At 41.0% G+C, this 23,429-nt stretch overlaps 1 protein-coding gene across 5 annotated transcripts; it reads left to right on the top strand.

Moving 5' to 3' along the window:
* Positions 1 to 1,756: 1,756 nt before the first annotated feature.
* rtn4b (reticulon 4b) lies at positions 1,757 to 22,798 on the top strand. Of its 5 annotated transcripts, none has more exons than XM_042736167.1 (10): positions 1,757 to 2,165; positions 2,211 to 2,754; positions 8,688 to 8,750; positions 9,776 to 11,044; positions 14,721 to 14,928; positions 15,062 to 15,200; positions 21,219 to 21,288; positions 21,420 to 21,466; positions 21,682 to 21,740; positions 22,163 to 22,798. In XM_042736167.1, exons 1-10 carry the CDS (start codon positions 1,905 to 1,907, stop codon positions 22,203 to 22,205), a joined length of 2,703 nt encoding a protein of 900 aa, XP_042592101.1. In that variant the 5' UTR covers positions 1,757 to 1,904; the 3' UTR covers positions 22,206 to 22,798. The 5 variants fall into 5 exon arrangements, with proteins under 5 accessions (XP_042592101.1, XP_042592102.1, XP_042592100.1 ...); XM_042736168.1 differs by having other exon boundaries at positions 1,758 to 2,077; positions 2,150 to 2,754; XM_042736166.1 differs by having other exon boundaries at positions 1,759 to 2,754.
* The last annotated feature ends 631 nt before the right edge of the window (positions 22,799 to 23,429 follow it).

Below are 23,429 nucleotides of genomic sequence, written 5' to 3'. Positions count from 1 at the left end.
GTCATCTCTGAGACCATCATCAGACATGATTTCATCCTGGATGAGCTCAGAGAGCCGCTCTGCTCTGCCCAACACATCTTCTCAGAAGCAGCAGTGAACAGGAGCACATCTGCTCTTTGAGTCACTCTGTTCACTCAGGACTATGACTGATGAAATCAAATATAGCTGGTCAGCTCATGTGCAGGAGCTCACATGCTCAGATATTCCATCTGTCTTTGCTCACTAATGAAAATAGCTCAACACTGAACCAAAACAGCATCATGGTCTCTGAGCGGCTCATCCTGCACCTACCGGCTGATTAGATGTTTGTTCATCAGATTATTAATGTTTGACAGCACCTGCTGGCCGTCTGAATGTGAGATTCTGCTCACAGATCGCTTTACACCCTTAAAAACAGCACTGCTCACTCCATCACTCAAACAGAACAGCACTGACACAGACGTGCATGGACGATGTGGATCTGGACTCAGTGCTGGGCTGAATTATTGAGCACAGGCGTGTGTGTACTCTACAACAGTGACTTGTGTTTGTGTGACTGACGGGGGGCTAAAAGACCCTGCGAGAGCCCCAGTCCTCACACTTGAGAGCTCTGACAGATGCTCTGCTTATTTTGGTCTCTTATCACAGCGAGCGTGAGGCCCAGAGCAGCAGAAGAGCACCGTCTGCCCTACACAGTCAACTGAGACGGCACAGTTCACACACAAACATCATTCACTCACCCTCATGCTGATATTTGGAGTGAAGATCTGTGCGGTTCAGTTCTTTTGTGCTGCGCAGGTCTGAACAGCTCTGAGAGATCTCTGTCTTTAATAATGTGCCAGAGCTCATATTACTGAGAGTCAGCTGATGCTGTGCTTTCATCACTTGTATTCTGAACATCATAGACTTGAATATGCAGTCAGCCAGTCATCCTCCTGACTGTCACAATCAAGACATGTGTCTCCTGCAAGAGCAGCTTCATGAACACTTGATAACCATACACCGTGAATGTGTCATTTTAAGCAAATTAGGTAATTAAGGGAATACCTCTTCCACTCCCTTACTCCCAGCAGTGTGTGTGTGTGTGTGTGTGTGTGTGTGACAGGCACAGCAGCACTCAGTAACACACGAGCACCTGCTGTCTGAGCTGGCAGAACAATGCAGATGTTTATGAGATGTGCTGCTCACTAGTGTGCTATAAAGTATTACACAAACTGCTCAAGACAAATCACCAGCATTCATAGATCAGACTGTACATGTGCATATTACTGCACACACATGGATGGCATGCCACGTATCTGAAAAATGACCTGAGAGATATATGTGCAGCACATGTGGGATATATTTACATTTATATATAGTTCTGTCTACACAGCACAACATACTACACCAAACACATATACACAGCCTATACACAGCTTCACAGAATCTTTCTTTCTTTCATTTAATATCGAACAAATAATACAATAGAGAGAAAAAATAACCATCAGGAGGATCTGATATGCACAACTACCAGTGCTGCTCAGATTATATGAGCGTCCTGCTCGGTTTCAGTACGTACAGAAAACATCATCTTAGTGTGTGTGTGTGTGTGTGTGTGTGTGTGTGTGTGTGTGTGTGTGTGTGTGTACGGTGGTGCACGTCTGTGATGAGGTTGAACTCTCATATAAAGCACATCACAAAGAGCGAGCATGTGAAAAAGGGCGCGGCCGAACCGGGGCTTAGCGCGCTTCTGCTTCTCGATTGGCCGCTCGTCACATCACTCAACCGTGGCGTTCACTGATTGGTCAAGGAATTCTAGTCAGTATTCCGCTTAGTCACTTTGGCGGAGTCTGTGAACTTCAGCTGCGTCGAGGCTCTGCTGCACAAAACCGTCAGCTCTCAGCCGCTACACTCGAGTCTGGAGCATCAAGAGCAGATTCCAGATGGAAGAAGCAGATAAAGTTTCCTCCACTGCACCACCCGATGGAGCTCCGCGCGATATCATCATGAATGAAGCCGCTGCAGTGGCTCCGACACCGACAGACGAGACGCTGCGCAGCGCGGAGGAGCATTCACCGGAGAACACTAACCGTACGAACCTTACTACTGCAGAGATAACTAGTGCTCCACGGATTACTGAAGAAACTAGTGCTCCAGAGAAAACTAGTGCTCCACGGATTACTGAAGAAACTAGTGCTCCAGAGATAACTAGTGCTCCACAGTCGACTGGAGAAACTAGTGCTCCAGAGATGACTGAGGTTACTAGTACTGCACAGACAACTGAAGAAAACATTACTGCACAAAAAACTGAGGTAACTGCTCCACAGACGACTGAAGAAAACATTACTCCACAAATATCTGAAGATGCCAGTGCTCCAGAGATGACTGAAGAAACTATTACTCCACAGACGACCGAAGAAACCACTACTGCACAGAAAACTGAAGAAAACATTACTCCAGAGAAAACTGAGATAACTAGTGCTCCAGAGATGACTGAAGACAGCTTGACTACCCAGATAGCTGAAATAAGCAGCACCTGGCAGATAACGGAGGAAACTAGCCGTCCAGAGCCAGCAGAAGACCGCTTTACTCCAGCTGCTGGTGAAGAGCCTCCAGAAGCAGCAGCAGCAGCAGCAGCTCCTCCAGAGACACCATCCTCCTGCTCTGAGCCGCAGCCGCGGGAGGAGAGCCTGACCGCCCCGCAGCAGGAGGAGGAGGCCCCCCGAGGATCTCTCTCAGAGCCGGAGAGCAGCAGACACGCCGCGTCGGAGCACCGAGAGCCCTCACCATCCCGTGAGTATCGCGCTGTCCGTGCCTTGATGCGGCTTTCACCGCGATCATCTCCTGCGTGACGCGGCGATCTGTGCTCGGCTTTATTGTGCGAGTATTAGACGGTATTATTGTGTGAGTATTAGACGGTATTATTGTGCGAGTATTAGACGGCGTTATTCTGCGAGTATTAGACCGTATTGTTGTGTGAGTATTAGACGGCGTTATTGCGTGATTTATTAGATGGCGTTATTGTGTGAGTATTAGACGGTATTATTGTGCGAGTATTATACGGCGTTATTGCGTGATTTATTATACGGCGTTATTGCGTGAATGTAGTCGGTGCGGCCCAGCCGCCTCACGAGACAAAGACACGCAGCGCGACAGGAGCATTCAGCCTAGAGATCATATTTCTGAACATATATATTTGTATGAGTTGTTAATTTGAGGCTCCAGGTGTATTTATATAAACGTCTGTCTATCTCTTATATGAGGCTTGTTAATATGTGTCTTTATATATGGGACTGCAGTATAGAGAGAGAGCATTAGATGGGTATGTCTGCACACGATGATTGTTACACAGAGCTGGGTAGTAACTGATTACATCAGGGTTTTTACTGCTCTGAACATTTTTTGGTGGCCAAAGCCTTTTTTGATCTGTTACTTTGATTTATAAGAGATGTAAATGACTGCTATGCTTTTGATAGCACTAATGTTAACTGAGGTAGAGGAAGAGCAGAGAGCCCCTCCCTGCACACTCTCCAGGCGTCAAGCCCAGAGGACACGGCCCCTCAGATTTCACAGCCAAGTGCATTTCGAATGCAGCTTCCAAAAGACAAAAAGAGCCAAATAATATTTTTTATATTTGATACAGTTACACATGATGTGTGGCACATCACAAGCTGCTTAATTCAAATCTGCATTCGCTGGCTTGCGCTGAGCCAGAGACGGATTTTACAGCGTTTCAAAGCGTTGCGCATTAAACCAATCACAGACGATTCTGTTGAGCTTATGAATGCAGTGACCAATCAGAGGCGTTCAGATGAGTCATCGCTGAAACACCAGAGTTTTGTTCACTGCACTAGTCGCTGCTCTCTGGCGAATTCATTCTCATCAGAAACAACGAAGTGCAGAAGTGTGTACGATGGAAGAGATTCATTTCAGTGATTTTAATGGGAGTTTTTGAGAGTGCTTGAACTCTGGCTAGACTGAAGTCAATGATAATCTTCTTTGATAATGTAAATGTTCTTTGCCCTCTTTCTGTACCATGAAAGTGTTATAATTAGTAACTTAAAATGTTTTTATTAAATTCATGTTAAATACATAGTCAGTCGTATTAAAAATATTTTATGGCTTGACACCCATATCTGGTAGTCTTTGCTTAGCTACTTAAGTAAAAAGACGTGTTTTATGTGACTAACATGACCAATAAAGATGTAAAATGCATTATCTTACATACATTTGAGAATCAAAATATTTCATAATATAGTTACCATGTTTGGGATTATTTCAAATAAAAAAGGAAAAATTAAATAAAAGACTGCTTTGTGTAACATGACAAGCATGACGAGGACGCCTCATTTGAAAGAGGTTGTAAAACTGAACAATTCTCAGCTACAGTCTGGAAGAAAATGAGGGGCCAAAAGAAAAAAACAAAACAGTGAGCAACCAAGTGTAAACAATGACCAATTCTATCAGATTCCAAAAATTAAGTATTTGCATTTAGATTAAATTACATTTTTAAAATACTAATCTGACTAAAGATACTTCTTTATGGATTGCATGATTACATATTATTCACGCTAAAGCAATAATTGATAATTTATTGATTCTCCCCAATTCCTCTTTTTCATCTTTTAATTTTTCCTTTTAAAACTGTGTGGAGGTTCACAGAGATCAGTCATTAGTCAGGTGCTACACAGCATTTGAGCACTAGATTTACAAAAATCAGTTCAGGTTTAGGAAGTGTTTCAGCATTACATCAGCTGCTGATGAACACATTCATTTGTATGTGAATTATGAATTATTTTCTCAGTACCTGTTTTATTTTGATTCATTTTAAAAATTATTTGTTTTAACTTAACATTGTTATGATTTAATTAGTTATTAGCTTCTCATTAAACTCATAAAGCCCCTGCTGTTTCTTCACAAACCCAGTTTGTTAAACTTTGACGTAATGTTTAATGCACTTCATGTTGTTCATAACAACAAATAAATATACAGGTGCTGGTCATATAATTAGAATATCATCAAAAAGTTGATTTATTTCACTAATTCCATTCAAAAAGTGAAACTTGTATATTATATTCATTCATTACACACAGACTGATAAATTTCAAATGTTTATTTTCTTTTAATTTTGATGATTATAACTGACAACTAAGGAAAATCCCAAATTCAGTATCTCAGAAAATTAGAATATTACTTAAGACCAATACAAAGAAAGGATTTTTAGAAATCTTGGGCAACTGAATAGTATGAACATGAAAAGTATGAGCATGTACAGCACTCAATACTTAGTTGGGGCTCCTTCTGCCTGAACTACTGCAGCAATGCGGCGTGGCATGGAGTCGATCAGTCTGTGGCAGTGCTCAGGTGTTATGAGAGCCCAGGTTGCTCTGATAGTGGCCTTCAGCTCTTCTGCATTCTTGGGTCTGGCATATCACATCTTCCTCTTCACAATACCCCATAGATTTTCTATGGGGTTAAGGTCAGGCGAGTTTGCTGGCCAATTAAGAACAGGGATACCATGGTCCTTAAACCAGGCACTGGTAGCTTTGGCACTGTGTGCAGGTGCCAAGTCCTGTTGGAAAATGAAATCTGCATCTCCATAAAGTTGGTCAGCAGCAGGATGCATGAAGTGCTCTAAAACTTCCTGGTATACGGCTGTGTTGACCTTGGACCTCAGAAAACACAGTGGACCAACACCAGCAGATGACATGGCACCCCAAACCATCACTGACTGTGGAAACTTTACACTAGACCTCAAGCAACGTGGACTGTGAGCCTCTCCTCTCTTCCTCCAGACTCTGGAACCCTGATTTCCAAAGGAAATGCAAAATTTACTTTCATCAGAGAACATAACTTTGGACCACTCAGCACCAGTCCAGTCCTTTTTGAAGCGAGACATTTCTGACGCTGTCTGTTGTTCAAGAGTGGCTTGACACAAGGAATGTGACAGCTGAAACCCATGTCTTGCATACGTCTGTGTGTAGTGGTTCTTGAAGCATTGACTCCAGCTGCAGTCCACTCTTTGTGAATCTCCCCCACATTTTTGAATGGGTTTTGTTTCACAATCCTCTCCAGGGTGCTGTTATCCCTATTGCTTGTACACTTTTTTTTCTTCCACATATTTTCCTTCCCTTCGCCTCTCTATTAATGTGCTTGGACACAGAGCTCTGTGAACAGCCAGCCTCTTTTGCAATGAGCTTTTGTGTCTTGCCCTCCTTGTGCAAGGTGTCAATGGTCGTCTTTTGGACAACTGTCAAGTCAGCAGTCTTCCCCATGATTGTGTAGCCTACAGAACTAGACTGAGAGACCATTTAAAGGCCTTTGCAGGTGTTTTGAGTTAATTAACTGATTAGAGTGTGGCACCAGGTGTCTTAAATATCTAACCTTTTCACAATATTCTAATTTTCTGAGATACTGAATTTGGGATTTTCCTTAGTTGTCAGTTATAATCATCAAAATTAAAAGAAATAAACATTTGAAATATATCAGACCTGTGTGTAATGAATGAATATAATATACAAGTTTCACTTTTTGAATGGAATTAGTGAAATCAACTTTTTGATGATATTCTAATTATATGACCAACACCTGTATTTTCTTACTCTTTGTATTTTTATATCAATATGTTATAAGATTATCCTATTTAAATCAATGTGAAAAAAGAGATAGGTCAAAGTTATGTAAAAGTAGTCTGATTATATTAGCTAAATGTGTCATGCAATGGATTATGTTTCTAAGTACAATTTTTGTCATGTAATTTTTAATCAGTAACGGACCACTGTAAGTAATCTACCCAGCTCTGTATATACATCATCATTCAATAGGCATTGCTATTGAATTATTTATTTTAATTAAGAATTAATTTGACCATAAATAAAGACCTGCATAAAGATGTAAATGCTGTATTATTTGATCTCTCTGTTGATCAGAGAATAATTGACCGCTGCTGTCTTCTGTCAGACGGCTTAAGAGCTTCTCATGTTTCCCCATAGTTCCTAATATTATATTATAAAGCTTGACTGAGAGAGACTGATGTCAAGAGTGTACTTTCAAATATTGAAATGCATGTGTGTATATGTATGTCATCGCCCATCGCAATGTTTCACTGTAGACATCGTCCGATGCCAATTTTGTAGACATGGCCCAACCCTAATGCACAACCTACATCTAAAAAGGGTATGATATGACACAGTGAACTAAACTCTCTCCACATCTGTTTCTGCATTACTGAGTCACGCTGTTGTTGGTCAAATATTAGTCAGTTTCATGATGGAAACGAGTGCGTGGTGTTACTGCTGTAGCTGATGTGAAAGTAGATGCTGCACTGGTGTGAAAGCTGCGATGACATCATCATGCAGTCGAGTGATCATCAAATGACCGTCTGTGATTTATACACCACCTCACACTACTGACACTAACACTTCTGCTCCAGCAGTGAAAACAGCCTCAGGTGAAGCCGAGGCAGAGCACGTGTGCCTGAGACACACACACACTCTCTACAAAAAGATACAAAAATATGTAATAATAATAATTAAATGAACATCACAGTAATAGAATGGAATATTATAACATCTTAGAAATATTAAACTGTAACAAATTATAACGTGTGAACATTTGATACTAGGGATGCATCGATCTGATACTCAGCACAAACACATTATAAAGCACCATAAAGTCAAAGTCCAAGTGTTCTGAAGCTGTTCCATAGTTCAGGGTGAGGTACAGATGAATATTTAAGTCATTAAATTCAAGTTCTTGTAAACTCTTCTCTTTGCTGCGGCTGTCTGTCATCCTTCATTCAGCCATCAGACTCACGTTTGGTTACGACAGACGATGAAATTCTGACCAAGAGCCCACAATAACTGAGATTTAAAACTGTTAAAAGAAAAGGCTCAATATACTATCACACAGATTTAATAAACTACGCATCGATATCTCTTCTCTTTAAGCTTTAAATTTCTCTATGCAGTGCTGCATGCCTATCAGGGTTGCCAGATTTTCATAAGAAAACCTGACCAATCACGTTTCGAGGGGGTCTCCAGTTACAATTCTCATTCACGGTTTGATGCTTGATGAAGTTTGTGAAATAAAACTAGCTTGCTGTAAAGATGCTGTCATTCCAAACCCGTAGGACTTACTTTCACCTGTAGTAGGGTGACCAAATGTGCCATTTTCCCAGGACATGTCCTGGCCAGGATTTTTATATTGCCTAAAATACCCATGTTTTGGCTTTGTTTGGGCTGCGCAGACCAATTGTTGTATGACAAAGTACCGTGAGAGCTCTAGAGAGCAGACGGCTTCTTGTGCTTTTGAATCACTCTCACAGTACTTTGATGTCATACACCGATCGGTATGCTCAGTGCTGCTTCCAGTCCAACACTAATATGTACACGTATTTGCATCACTTTGACCGTTCTCTGTAGATCCCACCTTCTCATGCACCCCGATTCTCATGCACCACGACAGGAAACCAAAGCCAAAACCTGGATATTTTAGGCAATCTAGAAATCCTGGCCAGGACGTGTCCTGGGAAAAAGGCACGTTTGGCCACCCTAACCTGTAGAACACTGAAGGTGACATTTGTTGCGTTAGCCTTGAATCTTCACAGAGCGAGTTTTGAGAGACTGACACCGATTCAGACAGCAGTCCCTGTATATGTGTAAATGATCTCTGACCAGGGCTCGAGGCAGTGTTGTGTGTAATTCCTCTCCGTCACTGTTTTTTAGATGAACCTGAACCCTCTGTTGCTGCTGCTGCCGTCGCTCCTGCTCTCCTTCAGTTTCCACCAGGTACGTTTCAGCTTTGCTGCTGTGCTGGGTTGCTTTAGTCTTTATCATGTTGCCGTTTGATTGTTTGCATTTCAGGGTGACATTTGACTAGTGGTGAGTGATGTAAATGTAATCTCCTGTGAATTAATGACTGACGTAACCTAATCAGTAAAAGGAGTGACAGACATGCTTGATTTTCACTGATCTGGATTAGGGTTGTCATGATACCAGTACCAGTGAACTTTGTTGATTTTCAGTCATAGTAATACCACTATAAAGACTGAAATGCCATTAAACACATTCCATCATTTTAAACTTCACTTACTAAAGATGCTAAAGCAACATTAAGATAATGATGTCTCCTTGTTTGGACTGTGAGCTCCTCCGAGTTCAGTCAGATCATATCCGGTGGCAGATTCTTTGCTTGAAGGAGCAGCTCATGTATCAGGAAGGTGTCAAAGCAGCATCAGTATAACCTTACTGACATTCACAAGCCAAGCCTTCTCTAAAATACCATTGGTAACTTTGGCACCCATGTACCAAATTGAGTTTACTGCCGATAGCATGGAAAAACTTCATTATTGTGATCTTTTTCTGTCTTTTTTTTGGTATTAAAACACTGGCACTATTGACAGCCCTAATGCAGAGTCAGTTTTGCTGCAGAATGTGATCGTGGAACGGCTGAGATGATTGATGTTAGTCTTGATTTGAAAGCTTTCAGATGGTGGATTGTTCTGCCTTCCTCCTGACTTTCCCTTGTAGCGAGAGAAGCCTGTGATGCTTTGCATCAGCTAATCTTTACAGCAAGCCTCAGTTAACGTCACCATATTTAATTCTTTCAGAGCAGATATGTATAAATAGGTTTTAGAGAGAAAAGCAGATGCTTTTACTGAAGAAGTAATGGTCTAGAAATATGATCAAGCTCTTGGAAATCAGAATCTCATCTTCAGTAGACATAAATTAGTTTAGTTTGAAGACTGTGAAGCCTCACAGGATCATTCATATCCCAGGCTCTAGTTAACCAGAGTCTCGCTCTGATCCCGCAGACCGCTACGATTCTCCACCCATAGCTTCACGGGCCAGCGCTAGTCTTGCTATGGATCCATTGGGACATAAGGACTCGGCAGCGTCTGACCCGGATGTGCTGAGCCAGTCCAATGACGACTTCATGTTCGAAATGAAAAAGAGTCCATTCCAGTCATTTCCCCCTGTGAGCGACAACCTCGAGGAGGCCACTGCTGCCAGGAGATCAGTGGAGGTGTCTGAGAGTCCGTCTCCAGACCTGGTTCAAGACGCATACGATGAAGGCCATGTGCTGTCCGAGGAGCTCAAACCGGAGACTGATGCTGATGCGCCGGTCTCCCTTTCATACGCACCATCTGACCTTTATTCAAACATCACCACGGCATCTGACGACCGACCAACGTCTCTCCCAGATATTCTCAAATCTTCTCCGATGAACCCTGAGAAACTGGACTCGGGCTCGTCAGAAGGAAGCCCTGATTTCAGCCCAGTTCACAGAAGTGTGGACGATTCCCCAAATTCCCCGTTCCCTGCTAACAATACCTTTGCATTTGACACCAAGAACTTACTGCTGAAGGAGATGGCTGAAGAGACGGAGGCCAGAGCTGTGGAGAGGGCCAAGACGGAAGTGGAGAACAACTCCAAGCAAAGTTTCACCGCTTTCGATCTTGTGAAAGAGACAGACGTGCCGCTGAAGAGCGATGACCTTCTGAAGGACAAAGAGGTGATCAGCCAGAGCGAAGTTCAGATGGCTGACAGATTTGAGTGTCTCGGCTTCCCCGGCGAGCCATCTGATTCTGAGAGTCCGTCTGCAGACTCCTTCTCCCCGGTGCTGGATGCAGTCACGCAGGAGCCGTCGGAGCAGGAGCGGCGAGCCATCCAGGGGGCGATGGACACCGCCGAGGAGGCATCAGAGCAGGAGGTCTCATCTGAAGAGTTCGAGTTTGTGGAGCGGCCGCCGCGAGGAGCCGCTGAGGAGTTTCTGGAAATGCAAGATAGCCTGGCCTTCAGTAAACCCTCAGAAATGCTGCAGGATGAAGACCAATCTCCTAAACTGGAGCCTCAGGAGGCAGCAGACCACACGCCTACGATCAAAGATGCAGACAAACAAAGCTCTTACCATCTCCTTACACAGGCGTCCGACAAACCTTTTCCTGCGAGAGGTAAAGCGGGCCTGGAGTCTGATTTCCAGGAAATCTCCCCAGCTCCTGTAATCTGTCCTCCAGTGGATAAACCCGGAGCCGAGGAGAAGGAAGCTGAAGGCAGCATGTGTGACTTGAGAGCAACGGCAGGTAAATTCAGCACAGACCGCCATCTTCACTGGACCTTTTCATTTACCCATCATTTTTTGTCCTTTATTCCCCTCATTGTTCATGTTTCTCTCATGCATCTCACCTTTGGCATAGCATGATGTTGCATTATGACTCTGTTTGCATGATCACCTTTCCCTTCCATTTGTTCAGTGTCCCACCAACAGTGGCCCAATATAACTATACAATTGGTTTATGATCGACTGCTTGCTGTCATATTGCAATTAGGATTATTTTTCTCACATATAAATGTAAGCTGTAGTGAATTGATTAACTGTATGTAGTGTTGAGGGTTCATACGAGGCTCTTTTCAGCACGTTTTTCAGCCGTGATGAAGCACCACAGCAGGCATGCTGTAGGTCAAGAGCTGGATCACTGTGGGATTGTGTTTACAGAGCACTAACACTGCTCATTTGTCTATCTCATTCAGACCGGACTTTACGCCTGGTCCTGCAGGTTTGTCGAGAGTATGAATGGAGAGAGTGTGCAGTTTGAGTGGGAGTGTCTGTGTTTATAGTGTGGAGTCAGATTTGTAAGTGCAGTATGTGTAGCTGTAGGGCTAAATAAATTGTCTGCGATTGTTGTTTCAACAATGTGCAACACTCGACAATATCGTGTATAACGCAAAAACCAAACAAAACACACCTACAAAGAGCACGGATACATGATGTGAAGTCTGGTAGGTTAGACTAGCGCGTGTGCAAGTGTGTTCTTTCACTGCATGATTCAGTCTATTAAAATACATTTAGAATGATCACAAATTTCAAGATATGGGTCAGAAAATGCATATATTTATTTAATTTCGTAGTTAATCAGTATCACACAAAGAGTGCCATTTTTGTCTCCAAAAATCAGCATGATTACAAATGTGATATTGATTTTATACAACAGATCAATAAACAAGAAGTCATAATAAGAGACTTGCGTTTAGTTTTTTTGCTTTATTTCGCCAACAAAAATAATTCCAAACATGAGGCGTTTTGTTCCTGAATGAATCAACATTTTAAATAATTTGGTTCAATTGCAATGACTCCCTTATTAACAGTGACTTGCTGCCACCTGCTGGAGGTTTTAATTTCACATTTAAAGTATCTTTTCATTTTTTAAATAATTTCAAATAACAGTATTCAATGTTTTATGTTTAATATATCAAAACATTATAAATTCATTTGTAATTGCAGGTTAAATGGATTCATGTCCTGCACTAAACAGTGTGTAAACACAAATGCCGCTTCTGATGTAGCTTCTGTGTTTCCTCTGAATTGCAAAGATTAATTTTGTTGATACTGATTTAATTTGCTTGTTAACAGCCCAACTGTCTTATTATTCTAATTGACTGAATACATGTATTTGACTCAAAAGATGATGCACACTTTTAGAAAAAATGGCTTTTTAAAGTAAAAATGCCCATAAAGGTTAAAAGCTAATCAATTTAAATTTATTGGAAAATATTTATTTCTATCACTGCTGTGTACTGACCACCAGACAGAACATGAAGAATATCAAAAACACCTCTATGTAGGTGGTGGCCGAGAGGAGCCGTGTTTCACTTTCAGCCAAGTGCTGCGTTTCTAATGTAAGAGATCTCCTCCTCCTCCTCCTCCTCCACCCGCGGCTATAACTGGGCTCTGATCACCTGCAGTCTCCAGTCACTGTGGCGCGCCAGCATGGACGAGACGCTTGAGCGGCCCGTGGTGCACTGGAAACACAAGGGTAGAGTCGGACTCTTTCACACACTCACTCTCACTGTAGCACGCATAATTTACTTGTGACGCTGGAGTGCTGTTCCTTCTAGCTGCGCTGTTGGTGTGTGTGTGGCGTCTGACTGACGCTGTGCTGCTGGTTACAGACGAGCCGCTGCTGGAGACGAGGAGTTCAGCATGAGTTTGAATGCAGGGCTTCAGCAGAGCGTGACAGAACTGACCTTTGCTCCTGGAGAGAGTCAGTATCGCACAGATAATCTGGCCAAAGGTTCTGGGTGCGGTGGGGCAGAAGTAGTCCTTGTTTAATGATTTGCTGCTGAGTCTTGTAAAATGAGGTGAGAAGCTGAAACATGGCTCGCCGTGCGTGAGTCGGCACAGATCTGGAGCTAGGCACGTGTCTCCTGGGCTTTAGCAGATGCCTGTGATGTGACGCTCCTCACGCTCACACACAGAGCTCATCGTGTGAAGGGTCAGCGGGGTGTGTCCTGCACAGGCCTGAGGCCAGCGCTTTACTCCATCTGAACCCTTCTTCAAACAGGTCTGGAATAGCAGAATAGGTCTTGTGATGATGATGGCTTCAAACAGTTGAATTATTGTATTCAAATAGCTAGGGCTGGTCCGAATACCATTTTTTGAGCCTCGAAGCTTCGGTAGTAATCAACACCTAATATTCGAAGCTTCGGAGGGAGGGGGCTGAACATGTTCTTCTAACACGTGTCTACACCGGACGCAAGCGGCGTGACAAAATACAGTAGAACCTATTATGCTGTCTACACTGGATGCGGCGCGCGCGGCTGACATGTTCCCGACAGTAAACTGCTGCTGTGTTCTTTATATGACGTACTGACACAAATTACAAATGATTTTCAACGGTCACTTTGTCGCATCCAGTGTAGACGGACTTTAGCTGTTGCGGCCACATTTTTTATTTTTTTTTACTCGTATACGCAAGTATTTTCCAAGCAAATTAAGTGCACATGTGTAATATTACTGATTAACATGGCGGATAAAAGCAGCTTGTTTTTTTTTTTTTAAGCTAACAATATACTATATTCATACTACTTACAGAACTCAGGTGATTTTTCAGACTCGATGTGCTGTTGTGGTAGGTCAGTTTCAAATCACATATCTGGCACACTGCCTTTGTCTTGTCCTCACTCAGTTTAAAGTGCTCCCACACCGCTGAGGGCTTGGCATTTTTGTCTTCTCTTCCAGATTCATATCTAAGGGCGAATGAGAACCGGATTTTTTTTTTTTTTAGAATATTCGAATCTCAAAATTGAAAATCGAATGCCAACCCACCGAACGGATATTCAAATAATCAAATATTCTGGTCCAGCCCTACAAGTAGCATGGTATAGCACGTTCACAGAGGCACTATAGTGTCCAGAAACCACACATGGACTGAAACATGGTAATATCGTGGTGCATTTTTATAAGGGTTACACCGTTTGAAGGAGATCGCATATTATTTGATGGCACAGTTATTGGTATTTTGGTAGAAATTATGGTTACCATAGTAAACCGTGAAATGGTAGGAAATTTCAGTCTCTTAAGACAGTTTCACAGATAAAAAGATATGAGTTGCTGTTGTTGCTGTGTGTGTGTACAGACACATTAACTTCTGAAAAGGAAATGTGGTCAAATAATCTCTGCTTGACCACATAAATCTTGTCATCTTGAATGTAGTTTTTGCTTTGTCATGTATGGAGTATAGATTGAGGTGAAAAAACCTCAACTTACAGTATATAAACAGGAGATGTGCTCTGTCTGTGTTTAGCAGAAGACTGTGAGTGTGATGGTAGACTGAGGTCTCTGTTGAGTGACCGCAAACATGCATTTATCATGGACTGGCATCAGTCACATCATCTGCATGTGCTCGTCTCATTCTCTGCTTATGTCCATCCCGTCCCTGAGGTCCGTGAGGCTGACGTGTGTGTGTGTGTGTGTTTCAGTGCTGGAGCTGCTGTACTGGCGGGATGTGAGGGCCAGCGGGCTGGTGTTGGGCTGCAGCCTCTTCCTCCTGCTCTCTCTCCTCAGCTGCAGCATCATCAGTGTCCTGTCCTACTCCTCACTGGCCCTGCTTTCGCTCACCCTCTCCTTCAGGACTTACAGGGGAGTCCTGCAGGCCATCCAGAAGTCTGATGAGGGGCATCCATTCAAGTGAGTTCAGAGCAGAAACCGTGTGTGTGTGGTCTAGACCCCTAGTCCCCTACCCCTATGAGTGTCACATAATTCAGAGCAATAGCTGCTGCTCTTCTTGAATGACAGATGATTTTTCAACTCATTTTCACAGACAGTACCTGGCTCAGGATGTATTTCTGTCTAAAGATGTGGTGCAGAGGCACAGTGACATGGTTCTGAGCCGGATTAACGGTGCGCTGAAGGAGCTGCGGCGTCTGTTTCTGGTGGAGGACCTGATCGACTCGCTGAAGGTCTGAAGAGTCTTTCTGTAGAGTAAATAAAACGTGCATAACCTAAACATTTAACTTGACTCAAGTACAAGTTTTAAGTAGGTCATGAGGAGAAATACCTTGATAAACTGATATATTTAAAGGCATAGTTCACCTAAAAATTATAAATCTGTCATCATTCACTTCCCCTCATGTCATTTCAAACATTTGTGGCTTTCTTTTCTTCTCTGGAATCAAAAGAAGATATTTTAAAGATTGTTGCAGTCTGAACTACATTAGACCACTTATCTTGTTTTTTTTTTACTGAAGAAAGAAAGTCATAAATGTTTGGAACTGCATGAAGGGGAGTAAATGGCAAAGGAATTTGCAGAGTTATTTGGTGAACTATCCCTTTAAGTATCAAAGGTACATTACATGAATAGAAACTAAACCTGTCAGTAGAGGTCTTCATGGGTTCTGCAAAAAAATCTAAAATCTTTTCTCTAATATTGAGAAAATCATCTTTAAAGTTGTCCAAATGAAGTTCTTAGCAATGCATATTACTAATCAAAAATTAAGTTTTAATATATTTACAGTAGGAAATTTACAAAATATCATCATGTAACATGACACCGTATCCTGCGTATGCTCTTCTGTGTCATCTTCGCCACAAGGATGCGCTGTTTCTACGTGTCTTTAGCTTTGATTTGAACAGCGCATCCTTGTGGCGCGGATGACACAGAAGAGCATACACAGCATACGGTGATATGAAGAGAGACACAGAGGAGACCGCTGACAAAGGAATTGTTGAATAAAGTCGTTATTTTTGTTTTCTTCGTGTACAAAAAGTATTCTCGTTGCTTCATAACGTTACGGTTGAATCACTGATGACAGATGGAGTATTCTGACGATGCTTTTCATACTTTCCTGGACCTTGACACTGTTATTTATTTGGCAGTCTATGGGACAGTCACAGGCCTCCCTGTTTTCATCTAAAATATCTTAAATTGTGTTCTGAAGATGAACGTAGCTTTTATGGGTTTTGAATGACATGGGGGTAAGTGATTAATGACAACATTTTCATTTTGGGGTGGAGCATCCCTTTAATATTCTAATGAATTTTCATATAAAAGAAAAATTTATGATTTTGATCCATACATTGTATTTTTGGCTATTGCTACAAATATACCTGTGCTACTTTTTGTGGCCCAGGGTCACAAATGTTAAATAAATGAAAGTAATGGAGCAGCGGCCAAATCAGCCAGCAGGACACAGAGATATTCCTGACTGGCTGCGGGGCTGCAGGCTGTGCACACGTCAATGCGGTTTACGTTCGGGTCCGAAAATAAATGCAGTCGTTTTGAGTCAGACTCAGGTCTAATTTCATCGGGTCTGTCTCGGGTCAGGTATTTCTTTAAAAAAAAAAAAAAATTATGCACGTCGGGTTCGGGCAAGAAGTGATTGGGGTCAGGTTAAGATTTTAGGACCCGAGAAGACCTCTAGCTGTCAGACACAAGGGCAATATTCTCCTCTGGAATATAGTGGAATATACAGTACGTGCAAAGTTGAATTCAATGAAAATACTAGTACAAGTAGCTCAGATTGTACTTAAGTTAATTTACTGTTTCATTGGAACCCACGTTAGAGGCCTCTGAGGAGAATGAGCCTCGAGTCGAGAGAACTGGGAGTAATACACAAAGATGAAACTCTGTCAAGATGAGTACAATGAAGGACGGAGATTAAACACACTTCAAAAAACAATGTTTTCCAAAGATTTTAAATAAGGATAGAGATAACAGAAGTGCCTTCATAGAACCTGAAATTAAATAATGAGTAAGAACTTGTGCTATGTCCTCACAGAGATGGGCACTCGAGTTGCATTTTGTAGATTTCAGACTTGACTCAGACTCCAGACTTGACTCGACTCGAGGAAAAGGACTTGTGAAAATTTTAAAAGCAACCTGAGTCTTTTATCCTTAAATACTTATATAACTGATATTCAAAAGGCGGGCAGCGAGCCGTAACAGCAGCACCATTTTAAGTGAGCAGAGTGTCAAAACAGTGGAGCGGATCATATAACAAGCGCTCAGGGATGTTTATGGTAAATCCTCTAGTATTTTTATCTAAAGCCAAACACGCTTTATTCAAGCCCTTTCATCTCCGTGCGCTTTCTCTCTCTCTCTGGACACGCCAAGTGTAAGAGCTGCAGATGACGTGGTTATTTTAACAGCAACAGGAACACGGTGAACACCAAAATGATAGATTACTTTCACTAAAACACAACAGAAAACAACAAGGCTGCAAATGTAGTTATTTTTCTTACCATCTATCAGATGTGATTTAGCGTTATTAATCTGTAGGCTAAGAACATTTCAAAAGAATCATGAAGCCTAATTATAACTGGGAAAATTGTTGTTCTATGGCTAGGACAGAACTTAAACTTTGAAACAGTTTAAGATGAGAATGTTTTGATTATTGTGGCTACATTGTTTTTAGTAGATAATGCTTTTAAGTAAAATATTAAAATAGTATAGATTCCAGGTAGGGACGCACCAAATGTTCGGCATCTGAAATTGTTCTATAATTTATGAAATAAGCAAAAAGACTGAATAAATTGTACGGAACAATGACGTGACAATCAAGTAGAGGTGCGCACTAAAACAACAAACATGTCGGCAGTGTGGAAGAATTTAAAACTGTCTGAGAAAGATGCAAAAATCATTACAAGCACTGACAGCTGTAGACTGTTATTCGTCAGTTGTTCAGTAACATTTTTATGAATTTTATGAAGGCATGTGACAATGGTATACGTGCAACAAACGTCTTCCCAAATTCATAATGAGAATCATTTATAAATCTGTTGTTGTCAAGAAAAAGAAGCACTGAGGTCTTCCTGCGGGTTTCCAACAAAATAAAAGCTGAGGAAAAGCAAGAACTCCATCAACATTAATAAATGTTATGTTGTAATTTTACTGTTGTTCCGTAAAATAAAATAAAATAAAACAATAATAATAATAATTACAACAGCTCTATTAATGCATGTATTATAGCATTCACACAGTGTTCAGACTGGGATCTGTAACGTAATATTTTCTAATGTTTAAAAAGAAGTCTCTTCTGCTCATCAATGCTGCATTTATTTGTACAGTAAAAAAATGCATGGCTGATTCAAGAAGGTGGTCTCAAAAAAGCCCAACAAATTTTATTAAAAAAAATGTTTTTTTTTTTTAAACTTATTAATTTTGAGTTAAATTTGTGTTTTATTGGTATGATGTCTGCTAGAATGTTAAAAAATGTTCAGTAAATATTTTTAAAGCACATTTTGGCTATTTAATTTATGCAATAGTGAAAAAAATGGCAAAATGGGGAAAAACTGCGAAAAACCGTGTTCGGTATTCGGCCCAGTGTTTCATTTTGTTTGGCTTCGGCCAAGAATTTTCATTTTAGTGCATCCCTAATTTCAGGAGCAAAACCCTTCTGCTTGAAAAACAGAGGCAGTGCCTCTTGTAACTTTAATCGAATACCCCTGAATTATATCATAAAGAAATACTTTATTTTTATGGTTTTGTAATATCTGTCACATATTTCATTGTGTGTCATGGTAGACTTCAGAAAAACTGTTTTGAACATGGTAATGAATTAAAACACAACAGGTTGGATGTACATTAACCTTACATTTTAACACCTTTTTTTTTTTTTTTTTTTTTTTTTTTTTTTACAAAGCAGATCCTGAAGCATCCTGTATTTTGTCTATAGCTTATACAACATCTAAATAGGAAGATTTCAGTTCAAGAGGTATATGAATGGGATTTTTTTTTTAGCAAGCCATTAAATGACTTGAGGCTCGACTCGTGACCAAAGATTAGACTTGACTCAGACTCCAGCGATAAAGACTTCAGACTTGACTTGGACGGTTAAAGACTTGTGAACATCTCTGCGTCCTCACAATAAACAGCATGTCAGTCTGTTCAGTCACCTTCCCCTTCCTCAAGCCATACAGCCAACTACAAAGCTCAATATTCATCCACTCAACTGACAGCACTTTCACTGAACCCTGAAACCTCTGGATTATTTCTTACTACACCAGACCACACCCACAGGATTAAATCATGGGCAATTTCTGAGCCATCTCTACTCTCTCCTTTCTGCCAAAAAGACTGGATTATTGTCAGAGCCATAGCCTTCAATTCAGGTTTCCACTCACAGCATAGTACACAATCCATAGTAAACACTAGGGCTGGGTATCGATTCAGATGTCTTGATTTGATTCGATTTCGATATATATATTAAATTCAGTGAATATAGTTTTAATACAAATGCTATTGATATTTCTAAAAAATGAACAGTAAACATCACTTCACAAATGGTGAATTTATAAAAAGAAATTAAGAGCCACAGGCCTGTATTTTAAACAATAATAGGGCCATATAAAATGTTCTTCTTAATTTTTCTGGTAATCAGATGAAGGCATGAAACTATTATATCCTAATCAAATGAAAAACCCTTTTATTCTTTGACAAACAAAGTGCTGCACAACAGAGGTTTACTGTTAAAATTAAAAAGTGAACGTGATTTATTCCTTTAAAAATAAAGATTTATTAATATTTATATTTATTAGTAGTAGTAGCATTGTTGTTACATTTAGTCTTAAGACTGCGAAATAGTAATATATGTTTGACAGTTTCTTCACGTGAAACTAAACTTTTACTTAGATGGGTTGCTGTGAGGAACTTGCAGCTGCCGTGTATGTGATATGACGGTAGTTTTGTCAGATTAAATGTTAAAATGCTAATGAAGTGACTCTCAGAGCAGCTGGGGATGAAATTCGTATATATTTATATCATCATAGTGAGACGACAGAGGCTGAAAACACAGCGAGTGTCGTCCAAACTTGTGTAAACAAAACCGCCATTCATTCATTCATTCATTCATTCTTTCTTTGCAGAAATTATGGCGCCTTAACACTTGATGTCAAATGCTTCCACAGATTTGTAGTGTTACTATATAATTTTACCTGAGCATTGCAAATCGCGCATATTGCTTTTTCCTTGGTTCTTGTCAACAGTATCTTCGCCATGATAAACACTGAATGAGTGACAAGCTTTCTGTTGTAACATTGGACAAGGTAAATAAGAGGGTGAAATCTAGTGGAGAAGACTAATGAAAAGATTCACATTAATCAGATCTTCTTTTAAATCTTTGCTTAAATACCGGAAAAGATCAATTCGCGGCTTTTGAGAATCGATATTGAATCAACATCATTTAAAAAATGATTAATCGAAAAATAATTTTTTTGCCTAGCCCTAGTAGTCACTATCAGCCACCTCCTTTCTTCAGACTGGTTTCCACAGCATCCTCATCCTTCTTAACCTCACTGCAGCTTCTCAGCCATACCATTCTTCTCTCCCATCTAGAATCCTCCATCATCACTGGCACTCTCCTGTCCTGGCAAAGGTCATATCTGACTAACAGACAGCAGTTTGTCTTTGTACTTCCTCCACAGCCACTCTATCTCAAGGTGTACCCCAGGGTTCGGTGCTCGGCCCCCTTCTATTCACCCTTCACATGCTTTCCCTTGGTAGTCTCACGTCCAGTGTTACTTTCCCCAACACTGCTCACATCATCATCATATTCTGCACTTCCACTGCTACGCTGATGACATCCAGCTCTACATCTCTACCAGATCCATTACTGCTGAAATTCATTCTGCTCCTGGGCACCATGTCAATCAAATCACCAAACCCATTTTCCAAGTGTCCTGTAACAGAGTGCATAAAGGATAATGCGGTCACATGACTATATTCTCATAACAACGATGATAAGAGTTTCATTGCAAATATATTAGATTGTATAGTAATATTAATCCCTATAATAATCCTAAACATTGATTTACTCTTTATTGCTATAATATATACTGTGAGCACCTCTTCTTTCCTCATGAGTGTGCAGGTACAACTGAAGTCTAGTCTGGTCTGTGTGCCAATCAGTGACGTCTGTTGCAGTCATGATCTGTCAGACACTCTGGTTTACAGTGAAGATGTTCTGTTTTTTTTTCTCTAGTTCGCAGCGTTTCTGTGGGTCCTCACGTACATCGGTGCCTGGTTTAACGGACTCACGCTGCTCATTCTCGGTAAGGTCACTTGAGTCGCTTTCACTTCATTCTGTACTTTAATGCTTTATTATGGGTCGTTCTTCAGAGCTCCTGATCATAGATGATCCATAATTACATTCAGGGGTGTTTTATTATCTCTTGTGCTGCAGGTCTGATTGGAGCTTTCAGCGGCCCAATAGTCTATGAGAGACATCAGGTAATGCTCACGGCTGTTGTTTTCCGGCTGAAATCATGTGTGATTGATGAAACTGTAAAAAGGCAATTTATTGAATGAATTAGATGGTTTTCCAAGTGAAAAGGCAAGCAGCATTCTCTTTAGCGTCATGCAATGTTTATGTCAGTTTGGCAGAGTGTGTGTGTGTGTGTTGATAATCCAGTGCGTATGATGGTCATGTTCTGTCTGTCCTGCAGACTCAGATCGATCAGTTCATTTTCAAACTGAAGAGCCGGGTGAAGGATGTCACGGGCCAGTAAGTCAAACTCATTCATGAGGGTTTATTTAGAGTGGGCTGGTCCTAGAGTTTTCCCTGATTGAAACCTGGTGTTTGTTAACTGACCATTAACCATTAACTGACAAGTGTTAAACTGGAATTAGACCTAAACTAGAATCAGAATTCAGACCTCAAAATACAATCAGCCGGCCTGGTCTGCCTCAGTGCTCAGCACACAGTAGCTCGTCCACCGATTCTCATCTTGAGGACTTGCTGTGGGTTAGTCTGATGCGCTGCCTCTCAACGCTGAGTCCCACAGTGGGATTTGGTAATCAATATTTAATTAAATTGACATTTATTCAAAGCAGCTAGCAGGGAGATGCTTGTTTGTAGATTACAGTGAACAGTGATCTGTTATCAGTGGTGATGGAGTCAAAGTAACGTCCATATGTGTGTCTCAGGATTCAGGCCAAGGTTCCTGGAGCGAAGAAGAAGTCCGAGTGATTCTGGAGCGGCTCTGATCTCCACTCGTCATCTTCAGCTCTATCTATCTCTGTCTCTGTCTGTCTGTTTTCCTCACCCTTCAGTTCATTCACATGACTGCATCTTCATCCAGTTGCTCTGATACTGATTGTGAAACACTGGTTGCAGAATAAATGAATTATCTTGTTTAATGTCTGAGAAACGTGGTTTTGATCCTTCAGAAAATGAAATGCACTTCAGGTCTGCTTTCCTTTTTAATGAAGGAAGTTGAAGAGTACCAGTATTGGCTTTTTGTGGTGTTTTAGTTCCTATGACTGTGATTTTACTTGATTGACTGGAGTTGCTCTGTCATAATCAGTTATCTTAACAACTTTTCTAGATATCAGAACATATGAGCTCCCCTGCAGGACCACCTCTGGATGAACACGTTTACATCAAGCTTCCTCAACAGAAGTTATTGTATTTAAATCTATTTATCTCTGGACCGATTGCTAAAGCGAGCAGTGTTTGCCATGCCAATAACTGTGAATGAAACGTGTCCCGTTGTCTGAACTCTGTGAATGCATTTTGAGATGTTAATGAGAACCAATAAAGCTTCTAGATCAATCAGTGAACGGCGTGAGATTATTGAGCTCTTCTGGCTGGAGGAAGTTCAACCAAATGAAGCTTTCACCAGTGTTATCATACTGTCCCTCACATACTGTTACAGTTCTAGTAGTAGTTGTTTATATTTGTTTTTAAAGTCTGTCCTGCAGATTCTGGGAGGTTCTGGGTGCTTCTCACTGATGAGAGGCTGGAGTCCTCCTCGGCATTAGACGCTAGCACGAGACGCTCCAGTAAGTGCGCGTGGCTATGTCACATATGTTCCCGCCCTCACTAATAAAACTTAGTTTTGGAAAAATACTTTGTATTACAAATCTTTATATTATCTGGCTTTCTATTAATGCAATACAACGAATCACAGCCACCTACAGTCTCCCAGCGGATTACATTATTGTCTGTTTGTCGTTTAGTGAGTAATTTACACCCAAACAAAAGATACCATCTATCCTTTCATGTCTGAAAACATTATTTTTGTCTTACATTTCATAATTAATTCAGACAAGTTCAGTACTGACTCGTTTTATTTTGGTGAATTGGAAAATATAAGACAAACTAGAGCATCCTCAAGAAGTGATTGTGCAGCGGAGTTTAGACTGACTTAATTTGGTCGATCGGCTTTTTCTGTAATAGATGTCAATAACT

This window comes from Cyprinus carpio, chromosome B13 (genome assembly GCF_018340385.1).
Source record: "Cyprinus carpio isolate SPL01 chromosome B13, ASM1834038v1, whole genome shotgun sequence".
Lineage (NCBI taxonomy): Eukaryota > Metazoa > Chordata > Actinopteri > Cypriniformes > Cyprinidae > Cyprinus > Cyprinus carpio.
This window is presented reverse-complemented; position numbering and strand designations above follow the sequence as displayed.